The following is a 21,170-nucleotide window of genomic DNA, read 5'->3' on the forward strand; positions in this document are numbered from 1 at the left end:
ACCGTTTATGAGTCATTATACATACATTACTAGTTTTATGTCATCTTTATTGGTCAACAATTTAACTACAGTTTGCAATACGGTGAATTGGGTAAAACATGGATAATATATCGATCGTTTCACATACTATCATTGAAAAATTTTGTTCGCAAAAATCGGCGTTTTTAAATGGTGACATAACTTAACCGCCTATTCCCCGCCTGTTCAATTACAATTTGCCAAACTGTCAAAATTGTTTACGGTACGGTTGGTTTATTGTTGCTTTGGGTGTTATACGAAACTGTTTACAAATTGTTGTTAACGTTTACGGATAGTTTCTGAAGCAGTGGCTGTATTGTTCCGGTTTATGCGGGTACACAGTTTTACAATCGGACTTCAACGTCTGTTATCCATTTGGTTCGTAATCCGAAGGTTACGGCTCGTAATCAAAACCCGTAGCCAAAGCCAAAGCCAAAGCCAAAGCCAAAGCCAAAGCCAAAGCCAAAGCCAAGCCAAAGCCAAAGCCAAAGCCAAAGCCAAAGCCAAAGCCAAAGCCAAAGCCAAAGCCAAAGCCAAAGCCAAAGCCAAAGCCAAAGCCAAAGCCAAAGCCAAAGCCAAAGCCAAAGCCAAAGCCAAAGCCAAAGCCAAAGCCAAAGCCAAAGCCAAAGCCAAAGCCAAAGCCAAAGCCAAAGCCAAAGCCAAAGCCAAAGCCAAAGCCAAAGCCAAAGCCAAAGCCAAAGCCAAAGCCAAAGCCAAAGCCAAAGCCAAGCCAAAGCCAAAGCCAAAGCCAAAGCCAAAGCCAAAGCCAAAGCCAAGCCAAAGCCAAAGCCAAAGCCAAAGCCAAAGCCAAAGCCAAAGCCAAAGCCAAAGCCAAAGCCAAAGCCAAAGCCAAAGCCAAAGCCAAAGCCAAAGCCAAAGCCAAAGCCAAAGCCAAAGCCAAAGCCAAAGCCAAAGCCAAAGCCAAAGCCAAAGCCAAAGCCAAAGCCAAAGCCAAAGCCAAAGCCAAGCCAAAGCCAAAGCCAAAGCCAAAGCCAAAGCCAAAGCCAAAGCCAAAGCCAAAGCCAAAGCCAAAGCCAAGCCAAAGCCAAAGCCAAAGCCAAAGCCAAAGCCAAAGCCAAAGCCAAAGCCAAAGCCAAAGCCAAAGCCAAAGCCAAAGCCAAAGCCAAAGCCAAAGCCAAAGCCAAAGCCAAAGCCAAAGCCAAAGCCAAAGCCAAAGCCAAAGCCAAAGCCAAAGCCAAAGCCAAAGCCAAAGCCAAAGCCAAAGCCAAAGCCAAAGCCAAGCCAAAGCCAAAGCCAAAGCCAAAGCCAAAGCCAAAGCCAAAGCCAAAGCCAAAGCCAAAGCCAAAGCCAAAGCCAAAGCCAAAGCCAAAGCCAAAGCCAAAGCCAAAGCCAAAGCCAAAGCCAAAGCCAAAGCCAAAGCCAAAGCCAAAGCCAAGCCAAAGCCAAAGCCAAAGCCAAGCCAAAGCCAAAGCCAAAGCCAAAGCCAAAGCCAAAGCCAAAGCCAAAGCCAAAGCCAAAGCCAAAGCCAAAGCCAAAGCCAAAGCCAAAGCCAAAGCCAAAGCCAAAGCCAAAGCCAAAGCCAAAGCCAAAGCCAAAGCCAAAGCCAAAGCCAAAGCCAAAGCCAAAGCCAAAGCCAAAGCCAAAGCCAAAGCCAAAGCCAAAGCCAAAGCCAAAGCCAAAGCCAAAGCCAAAGCCAAAGCCAAAGCAAATCCAAATGAAATCCAAATCTAACTCAATTTGAATCTGCACAAAACTCTAATCAAGTTCATATTGATCCAAATGAAATCGATCAAACCAAACGAAATCAGAATCGAAAAAAAAAATAAAATCAAAATCAATAGAGTAAGGTGGGGCAAAAGTTCGACCTTAGTGGTATAATCAAATTTTCAAGGAAAACAATAGTAGTTAAAACAAAACAAATACCATACAGTGAACCTTCAACATATTGGCTTTAATTTTGCTGAACAAATTTGTGTCAAAATATTTACCCATTTTTAGTTATAACAGTTTCAAAATTGATTGTCTTATTCAAACTTTTGCCCCACCGGTGGGGCAAGAGTTCGAATCTAGTGTGGGGCAAAAGTTCGCTGGCTAAAACACAAAATATCGATCCTTTTATGACAGTCATACTTTACACCAGCCGTAAACTTAAGTTTGACGAAAAATACACACTAAATTTTCATCGAAAAATTGCCCAAAACCGGGTTAATTGTAATATACTCAAAAATAGCAGTTTTTCGCTAAACTAAGTGGAAATGTAAAATTTTGGTGACAATTTTCACACGATCAGACAAATTTAACTAAATTTGAAGATAATATCTCGATTACTTTTTCAAATCGACGTAAGTAACTTCCATTTGAGAAAATTAATTTAGAAGAATCAAAACCTTTCTTCTAAAACTGTTTTAAAATGAATCACCTTTTTGACATTTTTTCGCCGTGTACATTGCTTAAATTTTGCATTCAATAAGCTCGCATTCAAAAACTAGGGAGTTCCTGTTATTTCCCACAAAAATTTTATTAAAAAAAAGATAAGCCGATTTATTCAGTTACTTTCGACGTTTTTGTACCAGTGTAAAATCGACTCAAGTAGTGTTTTGTTTTGGTTCGTGGTTAAGTCACTTTGTCTCTCCATACAGCGGAGCGGCGAAAGTAGAGGTTAGGTAGCGAAAGTTGAAAATCTTACTTTCGTCGTTTTGTAAATCCGGAAAGTAAACGTTCTAGAAGTGAAAAATCGAGTTGGTTTAGAGCAAAATGTGTAGAATTTGGTCTGCGGAACACGTAGAATCGATAAAGTAAGTTTGTATACTTTTTTGATTTGAGTCTGTTTGAATACGTTTTCGAGATATGTGGATTTTAGGCAATTTGCAAATTTTTCCGTGAGTTTATACATGGGTCGAACTTTTGCCCCGCTGATTCGAACTTTTGCCCCACTATGGGCCAAAATTTGTTTACAAGCATTTATGCAAAAATTAATACACCTCAAAGCAACCTTATGATAGGCCTAGAAACGCCCTTACATAAAATATTGAAAAAGATTTTATCTTCAATTGGTTCAATGCAACGAAAGTTTTACTAAAAATTACAATATGCACGTCGAAAAACAACAAATAGCTATAAATTTTCCAAATCTCAATCGATTTTTTTGATATTTGGATTGAAAGTCTCTTACTTGAAAAGCATTCGAACCCCCATGACATTTATAAGATTTGTTTTAAATTGAGCTAGAAATTTTAAAAAGAAACTCTTACCCCACTCGAACTTTTGCCCCACTTTACTCTACCTAATCAGATGCTAATCGCATCTTTATTGGAATCTAATCCGAACCAACTCCAAGCTAAATCTGATTCAAATCATGAGCAAGATGAATTTTTGTGACAATAAAATGAATTCCTAAACTAAATTGAATTAAAATCAAATCCAAATCTTGGAAAAATGAAATCCGAATCAAATTCAAATCAAATCTAAATCAAGTCAAGATAAAATTCAAGACGAAAGGGAATCCATTTCGAACCACAACCAAATTGAAACCAAATGTAATCCAAATTGAATTATCAAATTCAAGCCAATTCGAATCCACTTCAAATCTAAATTCAAATCAATTACAAATCACATTTAAATCCAAATCAACTAGTTCACGTCAAATCCTAATCAATTCCAAATCAAATTCATGAAAATTATTCATCATACCAAATTTCATCAGAATCTATCCCAATCGAATCGAAATTAAATTCAAATTAATTATAAATTATTTCTAATTTAATTGAGTTTTAAATGAGATACATTTTTTCGAATTCAAATCCAATTTAAATCCATATGAAATTTAAATCGAATCCCAATCAAACCAAATCAATGAATCGGAATCAACTTCAAATCAAATCCATATGAAGTGAATATCAAATACAAGTCGAATCGAAATCAACATCAAATCAAATCCAAATAAAATTCTAATCAAATCCAAATTATAGTCAAATAAATTTCAATTTCAAACTTAAACCATATCCAACTCAAATCGGAATGATTTCCAAATCGAATCCAAACAATGTCCATATCAAATCAATTCCGAATTTACTTGAAGTCATGTCAGCATTATGCTCAAAATCAAAGACATTTTTTTTCGCCAATCCAAACCATATCTAAATCTAAAGTAAATCATATCCAAATCAAATCCGACTCTAAATCAAATCAAATTCATATCAAACCAAATCCAATTTATATCGAAATTAAATTTTAAATTAATTCAAATCAAGTCCAAATTACATACAAATCAAATCAAAGTCACCTGTTAATTTAATCAAATTCAAATCAATACTAACTCAAATTCAAATTCGACCCAAATCTAATCCAAAAGTAATCCAAATCAAATTCAAATGAGATCTAAATCAAATTCAAATCAAATCCAAATCAATTTTAAATCAAATATAAATCGCAACATTACTCAAATCATATCTGAACCGAATAAAAAATCAAATCCTATTCATTTTCAAATGAAACTTAAACCACAGAACATTAAACTCAAATCAAATCCGAATCAAATCCAAATCAAATTTAAAATCAAATCGAAATCTTATCTTAATCATACCTAAATCATAGCCAAGAACAATTCAAATCAAATACGAATCAAATCCGAATGTATTCCAAATTAAATCCCAACTCAAATCTCAATTTCGGATCAAAATCATATCAAAACCAAAATTAAATAGATTTTCTGCGGTTGAAAATTAGCCGCCCGCGTCAAGTTAGCCCCGCGCGCTCGCCCAATCCGAGGCGGCTTGTTATTGTTCCGCCAAGCCGGAGGCCCCGGAGGCCGCCGGCAAAGTTTGACAGCCTTTCTGTCATTTGGATTCGTTCGCACTCGCTTGGATGCAGTCGTCGTCGTCCGTCAATGCGTGCGCCTGAAAGCTATGAAGTGGAATGAAAGTCGGCTCTTGATGCATATTTTGTTGGTGATTTTCTTCGTTTTCCAACTGTTCAGCTCGTCGATTTTGGTGTCCTCCCCGGAGGAAACGCTGGTGGAAGGTGAGTATTCTGGGGGTAGTTCTTTTATTTCTGTTAATCTTGCGATAAATGAGCGTTTTTGCCATTCGGCAAAAGACGTGCTGGACTTGAGTAAATATTTTTTATTGTACAGTTATCCCACAATTATGGATCAACGAAGTGTCATTTTTCAGAATAAAATATGATTAAAAATCATGGTGTCGCTGTACAAAACTAGATTACCTACCTGGCATTGCTGAATGTAGTTATTTTCGAGAATACGCCTCAAAATGCGCTGTTATTTACGAAAAAGTATTGATTTCCATAGAAATTTCAAACGTGCATCACACAGATATGGATTAGTGGGAGAGGAATTGAATTGAAAGGATTCATATGGATCAGAACACTATAACAGCAATTTATCTGCGAGATAAACGAATGGCGTGTTAGTACGTTTAGCGTTACGTTACGTGTTAGCGTACGTTTTGGCGTTTCTTTCGGAATCGACTTATTATTAATTCACAACTGTGATATGGTTTTCAACGGCCCATGGTTCACCATTATTTATAGTTCACGTAGGTAGCATGTGTTCTGCGTAATTACGACTCAATTTGGTGAGATATTCTCCGTTTAATCCTACTCTGATCCATAACTGCTGGGGCGACTGTACCTCACTCTGTATGTTACCTGAGGGCAGTAATCTAATTAGTCAGCAAGGTTGTTCGGTACCCGTTCACGATGGGTACCGTTTTACTAAACATGTGTCATGGTTCTAGATTTCTTTATCTGTCGTTCCTGTGGCCATGACGTCAGCCTGTCCAATTTCCTACTGAACAAGCACAGCCCGCTGGCACTCGGTTTTAGCAATCAGACATTATCTACGGGAAAGCAAGTCACCGTACAGGAGGTCCAGAATACGTTGGGAATCCGGTTCAAGATCGTCATTGTTCAACAGGCTTACTGTGCCAAAATAGAATCGGTGAGTTGAGGATGAGGTTTGGAATTGTTCAATCGGAGCAAAAATCAAATTTCCTTTTCAGTGGATATCGTTGCACTCGTGGTTTCCCGGCTACGCGTGGAAGCTCTGTGTGTGTCCCAAGTGCCGTACCCATCTGGGGTGGATGTTTGAACCCGTCGAAACTGCCACGTACGATCGTTATTTCCCGAGCGAGAAGGGATTCTACGCGCTGATCTACAACAACATCATATCGGAAAAATGTGAGTATTGTCGGGGATGAATTCAATCGAAGATGGCCACAAATCCGATGAAAGAGGCCTTCTTTGATTGCTAACATTTCAGTCATTAATCTGTGAAAGATTCATATGACGAAACTTTCCCTTTGACCATTTATTACATATGCTCTTATCTTTGTATGCGGATGTGGAAAACATATTTGCAGGAGTTGCTATAGCAATCGTGGAACAAACGAATGTAATCCATTTGTTGCGATTGTCGAGCAAAAAATCATTAACAATAATAGAAGAGCAAACACTTTTGCAAGAAATGGACAACTTATGATCCTTTCATTAGGGATCGTTTATCAAGATTGAGATTAAAGCACTCTGTTTCCCAGATAATTTCTATACCGGGTACCCCCGTTGGTTTCACCACATTTAATCTGAAGATTTTTCAATTTGTACCCCGCTAATTTGCACATCGTTCAGATTAAAAATGGTTCAAACGTCATTTAGCGTATGGAACGGACTAAAGTTAAATGGAACGCAGAATCAAAACAAACCAGTGAAAAGGGTAACCAGAAAAAAATCAGAGGGGGTTGTGTACAAGACACGACCACATGACGTTAACTACGCCAAGTGATTTTTTGCACTTGAATTTTAGTCGATTTTCATAGTTGCAGCCTTCCTTTAGTTCAAAATCCAACATAATATCGTGACGGTCCCAACATTTTAGATTTTTAATTGACACCCAGTATATTGCCGTAAGATGTAAAGAATATAAGAATGAGCGAAGAAGCTGAAAATGGTCTCCTTTATAGTGCGCTTCAAACCCAAAAGAATCGTGGAAGACAATATGAACGAGTTTGGTTGCGTAAGAAAGGGGTCAACATTTTTCCAATTTTCGACAGTCTATCGTCAAAAATCAAAAGTTTTCTCCAATTGAGTAAAATGTTGTATACATTTCCGACCGATTGGTGGGAAAATATTGAAAATCTACCGATAAATGGCTGAGATATTACCATTCAAAATCTTACATAATTTCGTGACGGTCGCAACATTTTAGATTTTAAATTGACACCCAGTATATTGTCGTTAGACGTAGTTAACGTCAAAAGTAGAATGCGCGAGGAAGCAGAAATTGGTCTGCTTTTATAGTGCACTAGCCAACCCAAAGGAATCGTGGAAGACAATATGAACGAATTTGGTTGCGTAAGAAAGGGGTCGACATTTTCCCAATTTTCGACAGTCTATCGTCAAAATTCAAAAGTATTCTTCATTTGAGTAAAATGTTGTATACATTTCCGACCGATTGGTGGGAAAATATTGAAAATCTACCGATAAATGGCTGAGATATTACCATTCAAAATCTTACATAATTTCGTGACGGTCGCAACATTTTAGATTTTAAATTGACACCCAGTATATTGTCGTTAGACGTAGTTAACGTCAAAAGTAGAATGCGCGAGGAAGCAGAAATTGGTCTGCTTTTATAGTGCACTAGCCAACCCAAAGGAATCGTGGAAGACAATATGAACGAATTTGGTTGCGTAAGAAAGGGGTCGACATTTTCCCAATTTTCGACAGTCTATCGTCAAAATTCAAAAGTATTCTTCATTTGAGTAAAATGTTGTATACATTTCCGACCGATTGGTGGGAAAACATTGGAAATCTACCGATAAATGGCTGAGTTATTACCATTCAAAATCTTACATAATTTCGTGACGGTCGCAACAATTTAGATTTTCAATTGACACTCATATTGCCGTAAGACGTAGTTAACGTCAAAATGGTTCTAGGGTGACTAGAAGTTCAAATTAAAAATGAACCCCGATGGTTTGCATGAGGTACCGTTCAAATTAGCGGGGGTGTACGGTATTATGAAACCGTTAGCTTGTGAGTGTAATATGGACATGGTCACGTAAAAATCACTTGGGAGTACTTTTTCCAAGGAATCTATTGAAATTTTAGATGGACAATAGAGATCACAGTAGATTGGATCTATGGAGGTAAGCGTAAATCAAGCAAGAGAAAATCACGTTCCGTTATCAGGCGCCACCATTTAAAGGATGGCTTAGTATGTTTTTAAAGCGATATAAAATGTTGTTTCGAAAACTGTACGGAGATAGGATAATGTAATATTTGGATATCGAAAAATACTCCTGAATTCTAGCAGAAATTATTAGATTTGGGTGGAAGTTCTGGATTTTTTTTTTGTAAAAGTATTCTGGGATTTCGACCTCTCTTGGGGGGTGGATTCATACAGTAATGGTTCTGGTGTAATTTCTTGAATTCCGTTATATGCTGTAGGCATTCGATGGGAAACGATCGGAATAGGATAGAATCTTGGATATCTAAAAATGCCAAGAAATAATTATGAAAAACCTCAGGAATACTGGTATTCCGATAGCAAAATTGGAAAACCCCTTTTTTTTTGGTTTTCGAATACATTGGCAGGTATATTTTAGATGTCGAATAGCATATGAAATTTGGTATATAACTATTTTGGGAATTCCTTGAGAAGCGGTCGAAGTTCTGCAATCACTGGAACTAAATTCCGATTGCATTTTTAGAATTAAGAAAAGATTTTTAGGATTCCAAGAATTTTCACCAAAATCTCAAGCGGATGCCGTTTGAATTCTGAAATAATCATTATCGTTGGGAACCCAAAAATCGTATGCGCGAAATTTTTCTGGAGCATCTCTAAATTTCTGTGTTGAATTCTTAAAACCATGGTTTTGTCGAAATTGTTGTACACACAGTATAAAACCTGAACTTCCAATGCAAAATTCCGATCGCATTCTCATCGAAATATCACAGCTATAATTCTCCCTGTTGTAACGTGGAATTAGGGCCCAGATAGCCGTAGCGGTAAACGCGCAGCTATTCAGCATGACCAAGCTGAGGGTCGTGGGTTCGAATCCCACCGGTCGAGGATCTTTTCGGATTGGAAATTTTCTCGACTTCCCAGGGCATAGAGTATCTTCGTACTTGCCACACGATATACACATGCAAAAATGGTCATTGGCATAGTAAGCTCTCAGTTAATAACTGTGGAAGTGCTCATAAGAACACTAAGCTGAGAAGCAGGCTCTGTCCCAGTGGGGACGTAACGCCAGAAAGAAGAAGAAGAAGTAACGTGGAATTATAACCAAGAGTCACTATCAAAAACCTAGGATTCCTACCACAATCCCAGATATTATATTATATTCACTACTTATCTGTATTCCATCATCTTCACAAAAACCTCAAAATATTCACCATAGAACAAGGACTTTCCTTTGAATTTCCATAGAAATCGCAAATTGCAAGCGCACATCGAAAACCTAGGAATTTTCCCATAATTCCAGAATTCCTATTGAAATGGCAGGATTATCTTTGAAATCTTGGAATTCCCTCTAAATTATCAGGACTATGATCAGAATTATATAATATCCAGCAAAACTCTAGTTTGCTATTTATACAGAAACTATAGCACAATACTCAAATTTCCCACGATACACCAGGATTACTTTTGGAGTCCAGTGGTTTCCAAAGAAATCAAAGGAGATCTTACCGAAATCTCAAACCGGTGCCTTTTGAAATCCCAGAATTCCCATCGAAATTCGAGACTCATACAAAATTCTTAGGTTTTGGCTTTCGGAATTTGAACGTCCGTATTGAAATCCCAGGATTGTTCTCAAATAAAAAAAAATAGTAGTATCTCGGAAATTATTGAAGGGTTTGTTCACAAATTTCATAACGCCAAAAATGGCAATTTTCGATACCCACCCACCCCCTTGTGACGCATTTTGTATAAATATTTTTAAATTTTTGTATGAGCTGTAACATATTTAGGACACCCACCCCCTTCAGCGTTATGAAATTTGTGAAAATCTAAGAATTTACCTCAAAATACCAATACTTCACCAAACTAAAGATTTTCATTTCCAAATTCCATCATTCCATCGAAAGTTTTCAGATTTATTTCGAAATCGCAGGATTCTCTCCGAAATCACAAAATTCTTTCCAATGTTACAGCATGATCTTCGGAATTCCAGAATTTCTACAAAAACGCATTAGAATTCTTTTCTTCTTTTGGAATCAAAGAATTCTCTAAAATCCCAACAATCCCATGAAATCAGAATTCTCAATTTCTACTGAAGATCCAGAGCTCCCATCAATGTCTCAAAACTCTTATAGGAATCCAAGAATTCCAACGGTATGCCCAGAACTCACGCTGGAATTCCTGATCACCGATTGAGATCCAGCATGCTCACCAAACATTTCAACACCCACTTCCATCGAAAACCCAGAAATCATATAGGAATCCTGAGCGTTCCAACAGCATTTGCCGAAATCCCTCCAGAATCCTTACAAAATCTCAAAACTCCCACCAAAGAAAATCTCAGAATTGCTCTCAGGGTCTATGAACTCTCACCAGAATCACATAATTCCAATAGAAATCTCAGGGAATTACCGAAATTCCAGGAGAATCGTCATTGAAGTCATGGATCTCAAGCAGAAATCAACGTTGGCCCCCAATATATCTTAGGATTCATCTAAATTACAGAGTTCTCATAGGTATTTTAGAATTCCTACTGAAATCCAAGGAAAGCTTCGGCATCCTGGCCTAAATCTTAGAATACCAAATATAGAACTAGAACTACCACCGGAATTTCAACTAAACAGAAGTTTTGATAACTTAGAACTCCATTGCAATCTCCAAATCCATACCGGAGTTTTCTTCAGGATTTCTGATCATCAATTGGGATCTAACATTCACATCCACTACCACTAACTCCTATCGAAAGTCCAAAGTGCCTTTTGATTCTAAGGACTATTCATTTTATAAAGTGGACACCTTGTACATGCTATAATCCTTTTAATTTATTAATGAAAACGCATCGTTTTCTGTAATCGTTTCGACTTATGTTATACTATATTGTGATATAAAAAAGCCATCAAAATAAATAAATTCACACCAAATAAGGCACAACGTTTAGAAAGGACGATTTTTTTAAGGTTATTAAATTCAATGATTATTAGAAATATTTTCTGGAAAGTTCGACAATCTATATTTTTATTTTCAAAAACGGCTTGTTCTTCGAAAGCATTATGTTAACTTTGATGAACAGTTGTTCTTAGGAGGTTTGGAAAAACTTTGCAGTTCTTCAACCAAAAGCATTCATCTTACAGAATGATTTTATATTTTATAGCATTGCAGAATAATAGTTGAACGATGCACAGAACACCGATTACGATTTTATCAATAAATAAAAAGATATAGCATAAACAAGGTATCACCTTTATAAAATGAACAGTCCTTAATACTCTTTATGAGAATTTAAGAATACCCTGGAATATTTACATACATCCAAGAAGTATTTCTCCTGAAATCTCAGGACTTCAGGTGCCGAAAATTTCTACTGATTTCCAGAAATTTCATATAGTAACCCTAAAAGCTTCTAGCGGATTCTTGGTGATCTCTTCAAAACCTCAGGATCCCCACCTATTTGAAATCACAGATTCCCCAATGGAAGCCGATACTTCATATTGATTCGCGCTCTTCCAAAAGTAGACTTACGACGCACCTGTCATATACTTTTGGGTAAATTAACTCAGATGACTATGACCAATACATAGTTATCTATAAAAGCCCTTCTTGAAAAAATACGTATTCACTGCTGCCCAGATCAGTTCCAGAAGGGCCAAACAGATCATTGTAAGCCAGGAAATGAATTGCTTTGAAAACACCCTCTTGCGGTAGTAAGCGAAATTTCTATAGTTTTGCATAAAAAATTATAAAACTTTCAAACAACATCGATGGGTTAGGGGGATGCGTTAACTTTCCAGCGTCACCCAAAAACATAAGCCTAAGGGTTTGCTGCCGAATGCTGGCTACAGAATTCCGATTTGATTCGTATATGACTTGCACCCTCACCCATTTTCACATGAACATCCTTATATAAATCCAGAATCAGAGTTGCTTGCTGTCACTATCAACGCGCGAAATTTGCTGATTTGTACAGGCCGACTGCGATACAATTCGGATCATTCCATATCACATCAACGTCATGCTCTCTACTCCATCACCAGTGCATTGATGCAATAGACTATGGATATCACTGATGCCCAAGTTTAGCCTTAAATTAAGCATCTAAATTGGCAATTTATCAGTACGATATTCTTGATAGTGCTGCAGACGGATGAAACTGTGTGTTGGTCACTGAAAAACATTAATAGCGTGGGTAATTACCACGTGATCACTCATTCTGCAGTGATTGTGATTTAGAGTGCGATGTCGCATCACAGCTGTTGGTTGTCAGATCCAAGTGATATTGCTAGTTTCGCAACTGATATTGATTAGTTTTAGTCCATCAGCCATCAGCTGATATGACCGATATTGTGTAACTCTTCCAGGATGAGCCAAAGAGGCTGACCGTCGTACTTGTTTTCCTGCATTCAGTTGTTTGGCATTTTTAACATAATTGAAAACAGATAAGAAAAGGAGATCGCAGCCAGGCTGTGCGCGCGGGTAGATGTGTTTTTGTATTTGCTGCCACGTTTTATCTCTATTTCATCATCATTTCTGAATCGGCCGTGGTGAAAATATCAAAAACGACGGGTAGTGCTATGCACCCCGGAAAATATGTAGAAGAAAAGTATCAAATTGTGAGAAGAATGTGTTTCAGCAGAGAATTATCTCGATTACGCGTCATGTAAAAGTTTCGTCGGTGAAAATAGATTCGACTGATGGTGCTATGCCACCCGGCAAACAATGTAAAGAATGTTACTTGCGATGTGAAAACAGACGCTTATAGATGTTTTGTGCGCGTTGGATGTAATTAATAAGTAGTGCGGATCGTGACAGTAGTGATTGGTCTCTAGAGTTTTAGCTTAATCCATCGGGGATGAGCATATCAGGGTGTCATTAGGGTGCGGCTTATTTTTCAAAGTTCTCAAAACCAAAAATTCGTATGCTCTACTGAATTCTGATCACATAAAAAGAGAAACCTCAAAATCTGAGCCAAAAATATTAAAATTTAGAGGTGGCGCAAGCCTCTTGAAGGAAAATTTTCAGGTTATGAAAAATTACCATCAGTGAAGTAAACATAACTTTGTATTTTTCAACCGATTTGAAACTTTTAGCATCAATACCTTCAAAATTGAATTTATGAAAACTATAGAGTTCAACATCAAATTTGTCTAAAATCAAAAATAGTTTAAGTTCAAGTAATTTATTCCAAATTTTTCCTCATTTTTTCAAAAATTTTAACTTCGTTTGACCATAACTTCATGATTACTCACCGATTCCAAATCTTTTCACATGATTTTGAAGCTTATTTAATTAGTTTCAAACCTTTCATACATCACATTTCACTAAAAATGTCTTGCCCAAGTTTTTCAGCAAAAACTGAACAACAAACATGATTTTTTTTTAAGAAAAATGCCAGTTTTTTATTTTGTTTTTGCCAGTTAAATATTATCTCTAAAGCTGAAACTAATTTATTTTTCTCATTTGTTTAACCTTTGTAAATTATTTTGCAACAATTACTAACTACTTTGCAACAAAAATATGTTTGCGTATGTAAAAATATATATGCACTATTCAACTCGTAATTAAGGCAAGATGCTTTATAAATTAAGGTTAACTAGAAAAAATGCAATTTCCGGCGAAAACAACTTAAATAATCAATAGAAATTTGATTCATTGAAAAATCATGTTTTTGGGTAGTTTTTGTTGAATAATTAGGTCAATCTAATCTAATCTAATCTAATCTAAGTGCATGCACAGGCAATATTGAAAAGGCATCCTGGAAATACCGAAATTTATTTCAGTATTTTCTTGTCAGCATTAATATCACTGTTCGACAAAAAAAGTCGATCTGAATGCACAGAGACCGGACAACCCCGGGCTTGAAAGTATAAAAATAAAACAAAAATAATGGCGTTTTCAGAATGTTCGTGTCTGCTCCAGGTCATTTTTAAAATATACTTGAACTTTTTGCATTTTTATTTAAAAATCTAATCTAATCAATAAACCGACACAGTGTTTATATTCAGGACAGCGGAATTCATGTGCCATATAATGTTTTAAACGTTAAGTCCAATATGAAGAGTTGTAATAAGATTTGCAGGAAGCCCTCCCCCTTTTTTGCACCCTCCCCATTTGGGGACATTTCTGTTCTTACACCAAAACATAGACAGGTTCCTCCGGGAAATTCCGGTGTCCCAAAAGTGGCCACTGTAGTCAATTATCCATTTTAGGTCTACATTAGCCCTATTTAGCACGAGACATGAAAAATGAACCGTCGCACGATATGTATTGGAGTTCAATTTCAATTGTCTCTAATACAAGGTTCCCTCGGGGACATCCGTGTCCCGAAGTAGTCACTGTAGTCAACTATCCGTTTAGAGTCTACAGTTGCCTCTATTTACGACAAGACATGAAGAATGAGCCGTCGCATGATATGCTTTGGTGTCGAAATCGAAATGTCCCTATGCAAGGTTCCCCCGGGGCACTTGGCGGCGCCATGAGTGGCCAAATCTGTACAAGACTCTTTCTCAATTTATAATAGGGTATTTTATGATAAGCTAGGGAGAAAACAATATTGCGCGACATATTTTGAGTGAATAATTGTTTGATCCCAATTCGGATCCACTACCGGCACCGATTCCGGGGAAATGGCCATATCTTGGTTGTTTCTGGATCGATCTTAATACTTGGCGCACCAATCGCTTCAGAATTTGATCTTCTATCTCCATGTGTAGTAAAATTTTGAATTTTTAGCCGAGACCTTTACTAAAAACATGTCATAATTTTACTGCATAAGACATGCTTCCGGAAATCCGGATTATCACCGGTATTCGGTGGTCATAGTTCATCTCCGTGGATGCACCTCAAAACTAGATTAGTTGACACGTCCATTACTTCTTAAAGAATTGAAATCGGTCAATTTTTGTCAAAGTTACAGCTAAAGCCCTGACAATTGGCAGCAAAGTTTTGCATACAACATCTTTATTGTTGTCGTTTAGACTTTCAATAACTCTATAATATCTGTCTTAAACTTTAATTTCCAATCGTTCCTAACCCACAATATTTTGGATTTCTTTATTTATTTTGACTTTTATAGTACTTAAATACAGTCCTAAAAAAATAAACATTTATATGACAAAAAAGTTGCAAAAGCAAACAGCTGAAGAGTCTACAAAATCAAATAGTGATAAGATTCAAACAATCCTCTTCTATGTGAATATTACTATTCGTGTTTCTAATGTTATTCAACATTTGACTATGTATAGCGCAACAATGAAATGGTGTTCTGATGTTATCAAACTACATGAACTCGCAGAACCATGATGTCGTCCGGTTTCAATCTCTTAGGCATCCGCGAAAAATCCGGGAATCGGAAAACTGATTTGAATGGACACCCTGGCATATGAATAACGCAGCACAAAGCAGCAATGGAAAGAACAACAAACTGGTGAGATCGTTCAAAATTATATGACCATTTGAAACCCCTAAATACGTGCCAGGGTCGAAAATCTAATTTTCGATCCGGGAAGTGTGAAATCATTTTAGGTATCCATTTGATATCCGGGTGCTTTCATGCGGGGCTTGCTGTGATGAAAACAACCTCAGAATGTGTGTGTGTATGAACAGCCATTCTTGAAATGGGTCGTTGGAATTGCAGTAAAGCTATCACCTTCCATCTCCAGGGCTAAAGTTGTCTGCATCTATATAGACATCTAAGTGTTTCGATAAATAGTGCAAACAAATTTCTTCCATAAAAGCACTGCCGGTCAGTGGGCGGTGGATTGTAAGCACACACACACAACATCCTTATATAAATCCGGATTTACTGGTGTCCTTTTCCCGGAGGACCATAATGGTCCAAAATGCCTATATTGGACTAAGTTCATCATTTTCACCATTTTGAAAAACAAAAATCTGATCGGCATTTTTGTTTTAAAACTACAAATTTCAATTTGTAGATTTAAACATACTCTAATAATCCCTCCCCTAAATTTAATATAAAAAGTGTAGTGATTTTTGTTTTCATGATGCTTATTGCGGCGCTTATATTAAATCCAGCGGCGGCGGTAACGCGCAGAAGATATGCGCGCAATTCAAACGCAACGTCAAAATTCAAGTAGGTTTGGATATTTCGTCCTTTAAGGACACAAATGTTTCAAATTTGCCCAATCTGAAACATTATCACTGCGACGGTATATCGACATTTTCAGATAATCGCATTACGTGGATTTATCTTGCAGAGCACAATAGCAAAATTGCTGTAGAAAAACACTAAAAAGCCAAGGTTTTTTGAGTCAAACAAAGAGGAGAGGGGTATGAAGGAATGGGTCATCCCTCAAAATGTAGGTACACTAATCCCCTTTCCATAACTTTCTAAAGAATTGGATTCGGATGACTACTGACTGAGATCGAAGCATTTTTGTGAACTAAGGTCCGTCCTGCCACAAGTTTTCTGTTTCATAATATTTCACAATTTCTGTTCAAACTGTTACTGTTTGCTGTGGATTATGGAAACCGTTATTAATAGTCTAGAGTTCTGGAACTCATATTGTCCAACAAAAAAGTCACTGTATGTGATATACAGGTCGGACTCGATTATCCGGAGTATCGATTTTTTTTCACTCCGGATAATCGAATCCTTCGAATAATCGAATCACTAAGAAAAAATTGCAACCTTTGACAAAAGAACCTTTTTTCTTTATTTTATTTATATGATGCGGTGGCGTAGCCAGAAGTTTTTTCTATGAACAGTAGGAATCTTTACAAGAAAAAAAATTGATAAGCTCACACAAAAATGCACTTTTTCAAACCCCCTTTTCTTAAATACGTTCTAAACTGCAAAACCATTCATATGTATATTGCAATATCAAATTAACTCAGATTTATGCATCAAAATTGACAAGAACATCAAAAGCAAATTCCGGATAATCGAGTCTAAAATTACGGATAATCGTATCCCGGATAATCGAGTCCGACCTGTATTAAGTATATCAGCTAGAAGAATCTTATTGTTTGGAAAATAAGACGAATTGTATTTTTCTATGCGGGAAGTTAGCCCCCGGATTACGGTACCTATAATATTATGATATGATGAGACATTTCGCCTTTTAAGATGCTGTTCTAATTTAGAACTACTTAATGATAATTCTTAACAATAATTTATCGTTATTTGTTAAATGAATCACTATACTTTGTTTTTCGAAACATGTTCTTGAAGACTATTTTCGATACCGTAATCCGGGGTAACATTTATCATTTTTTGAATATTTCTTAAATATTTCGTTTGAAAATGCAAATGTCGTAAATTTTATATCTTTAAAACAAGTACTGCCACCCATAGCTCGTGACTATATACTTCATTTTGTTTTTTGAAAGATTTAAGCATGTTTAAAAAATGTTTTAAGTGATTTTTTGATTTAGCTGATATGGGGTAACATTGATCACCAATGTAAACAACGTTCGGTTATATTGAAAATGTCGTTACTTAGTTAAATCATGGCCCCGAAGCCGAATATGAAAGCAAAACGCTTACAAGTCATTTACTTTTTGAGTTATTTAAAATTAAAAACACTTCGAACCACGGAATACGCCTAAAGGTAGGCAATTTCCTAAGGGAATTCTATATTATTTACAGTAATTCGTTAATGTTGCCTAATTGAGCATACTTATGAAATTTTTGACAACGGAATCGTTTTTGGCGATGCCAATTTTTAGTAAGAACCGCATTTCCCTTGCTCATATCGTTTGCAGAACTTATGTGAGACATGAATCTTCGGTAGTGTCATCCTTACCCATTGAAATCATTGTTTCAAAAAGTTGACAAATTTCCGCCAAAATGTAAAGTAATTTTCGCAAAATGAGCATGAGCATAGATGACCGTACAATTCGTAGTTGCTTACTCGTGATTGACCAGAACAATCGAAGTTGCACAGGGGAATTTATGAATAGGGGCTTGGGATTAGCTTACCATTCTTCAATGTGCACAAATCGAGAGCTCAAATTTAAAAGTCAATAACCGGCGCCGGCCACGTCCTTACGGTCATCGGGGAAGGAAGGAATGTTAGTTAGACAACCGTGTTACTAGAGGACCGAGTATACCTCTGCATCTCCACAGTTGTCATGGAAAGGACATTGAGTTAGTGGGATAAGGTAAAGATCTGGGAGTCACCAATGGTTGGTGATGGCATCTATGATATATCATGCCTAATCGGATTCGCGGAGTAATTCAAAGACGCATTGTATCCCGAAAACAGTGTTCATCACTTGCCCATGCAAGAGCAAGCGACTCGATCAATAGATCAAACATCACTAACGATCGCGGCGCCTATTTCATTCCACTACTCGACCGACGTACGACATGTTTTTATCCTGCCCTCGTCACCCCGCTCTCGCAGAGCAAGCGTCAAGGTCGGAAGATCAAACAAAACTCGTAAACGTAATTTCGCAAAAATTCGTCACTTACCATTAGCTCATGAAAATAAGAAAGAGGAGCACCATTCGTGATTTGAAATGTTCCATCAATAAATGATGATAACGATCTTTTAACGAGATGAGTCATTCGATCAATGTTACCCCGCTGATCAATGATACCCCGGATTACGGTATATCAAAACTTTTAAGTGAAATACTGACTGACTCCTATTTAACGCTGAAACCCGTTTTAAGCCTACCGCAATTATCAGTTGTCGTTCATCGATATGAATTAGGTTCGTATGATGAGACAAAACAGACTAATTTTTACATCTAGATTTAGTTCAAATCAATACCGCGCCTAGTATCGTGTGACACATGAAGGCCCCAAGCAACATGCGTTGTCGCTTTCTCTGGCAACAGCAGACGTCGTGTCGTGACGCCAGTTGTACGCGCTTTCTCGATTCTCGCAAACCACGCCATAGACTTTTGCATGTGACAGGTTCGTCTATGCATTTGTTTACATCGGTGTAGGACCGGTGCTAACACGGAACTGTCATCTTCATAGAAGAACTGTCAAAATGCTTCTCGATCAGCTGATTTGAAATGTCTTGTGAATAGGCCCAAGGCTGGTTCATTGTACTCTGTGGCCAGAGTAGGAGGAGCTGAACCCGCCTTGAATAGGTGTATGGCCACTGGGACGCCACTGGTTGTCATTATTGAGTTTTACTTGAAAATAATTCGAAAAATAGAAGCCTGGTTAGCGATTAATAAATTTATTTTCCGTGTATTTCTCCTTCCAGACGTAAACTCGCTGCTCATGCGCGAAAAGATCCTTCGGGAGAACTAAGACCATAAATCGATCGATCGGAAGGAACGAAAACCACCAAACCATGGTTGACCCAAAGAGACACATCAACATCCTCTCCGAGGAGGATCAGCTGTTCCTGAACGAATGCGAAGAGGAGTTCGGCGATCGCTTCTCGGAGCACGACGCAGAGTTTACGGCGTACTGTGCCCAACCGGCTCGGGCACCTCCGGTCTTGGAACCGTGGCAGAGTCGCAACTTCCAAGGAGGTGGTGGCTATGGAGGCGGAGGCGGTGGACGAGGACGATTCAACGATCGGGGCGGAAGAGGAGGAGGAGGCGGTGGCGGGCCGAAACAATCACCACAATCGCAACTGGGGACATATCGGGATCGGCCTTACCAGCAGCGAGGTTGGCCGCTTACAACAACCAATTAATAATCGCGCCAGGACGGGGATACACAACCGCTACAATTCGGGTAGGTAGGAAACTACTCGTAAGGCAGCTGTTGAGGTGCGAAGTGCTTCTGTGCAACCTTTCATCAAAAGCGGATTTTCATGTTTTAAACAATGTGCGTGTGAACAATGTTGTAGTTACATTCTTTTAGAACAATTTTGGAGATTGTAAATAAAGGCTTGTATATAAAACACGAATGCATGCGAGTGTTTGACCGTTTTGAACAGAACATCTTTCTGACACTGATGTACGAATATTAGGCCACTGTAGAAAGACAGATAGACGACAGCCACACGCACTCTTAAAAATAATGAAAATTACTCTGACGTAATACTCGTTATGAAAGACACATGATGTAAGTGATAGAATGACACAAAAACCGTGTCTTGAAGATGTATCGACCAAAAAATGTAATTTTACATGTTAGAAGACAAGAAACGACATTTTCTTAATCAGACACTAACGTATTTAAAACTTGATACAAATTTATATCACTTATTTTATGTGCATCCCAAAAGACGTAAGTGACAATGGCTTTTTTATTAAGTATTATTTTTATCAGTGTGTACTGTGAGCAAACCTTGACTCAAATACATGTTTAGCCTCAGTGAAGGGCTAACATCTCAAACTTAAGGGGACACGGGAGACCGTGTTATTTTCCCTATCTTTCGTCTCACTCTAACAATAATCATCAAAACTTTGTGGAAGCAAATCTTTAGCAAAAATTTAGTGAACCGATGAAGCTGAAATTTATCGGGTTGTGCACTACATATATAGAATCATAGTGATACATTTTCGCATCAATATATGGAGTGGTTCTTGGATTTGCTTCTTGAAATGGATAGGGTGATTATGATGACGTCCCGTGCGGCCTTAATTAGTTTTGCCGGTGCATCTTTGACATTTGTCGTATGCAAAAGTAAACAAAACTATTCCAATAAGAATTAAGTGCAAGAAAAAGGTAGACGATAATTTCTCACACAGGTACTTTGGTTCTCTTCGTCAAGCAGAGGATTATGTTACATATTCTCAGCCAGAAGAGGTTGCTAGTTTGGACGGTCGAGTATTCATCCGGGAACCAGCTCTGTTCGAGAGATGGTTCCCCGAGTGGCAGCTCGATCCGTCGATTAGTATTGCTGCGCATCATTGCTCTCACTCTCTTAAAGCTGCCTCAGTTCAGTGCCCAATTACCGAACGAGATCTGCTCTGGGAAGCTGGTACTGGGAAACAATGGTAGATGCTATACCAGTGATGGGATTTTGATGGTAGATAGGAATATACACTCTCATAAGGACACACCTGTCGTAGAAGGTGGACTCGGCGAGTGTTCTCGGAAACCCGAACT

General features: G+C 37.7%; 1 protein-coding gene across 1 annotated transcript; it reads left to right on the top strand.

The window, feature by feature from the left end:
- Window positions 1-4,698: 4,698 nt before the first annotated feature.
- Window positions 4,699-19,453, top strand: LOC5575635. Its single transcript, XM_001655730.2, has 4 exons — window positions 4,699-4,998; window positions 5,733-5,935; window positions 5,997-6,174; window positions 19,366-19,453. Exons 1-4 carry the CDS (start codon window positions 4,884-4,886, stop codon window positions 19,410-19,412), a joined length of 543 nt encoding a protein of 180 aa, XP_001655780.1. The 5' UTR covers window positions 4,699-4,883; the 3' UTR covers window positions 19,413-19,453.
- The last annotated feature ends 1,717 nt before the right edge of the window (window positions 19,454-21,170 follow it).

The sequence above is a fragment of the Aedes aegypti genome, unplaced genomic scaffold (genome assembly GCF_002204515.2).
Source record: "Aedes aegypti strain LVP_AGWG unplaced genomic scaffold, AaegL5.0 Primary Assembly AGWG_AaegL5_hic_scaff_498_PBJ_arrow, whole genome shotgun sequence".
Lineage (NCBI taxonomy): Eukaryota > Metazoa > Arthropoda > Insecta > Diptera > Culicidae > Aedes > Aedes aegypti.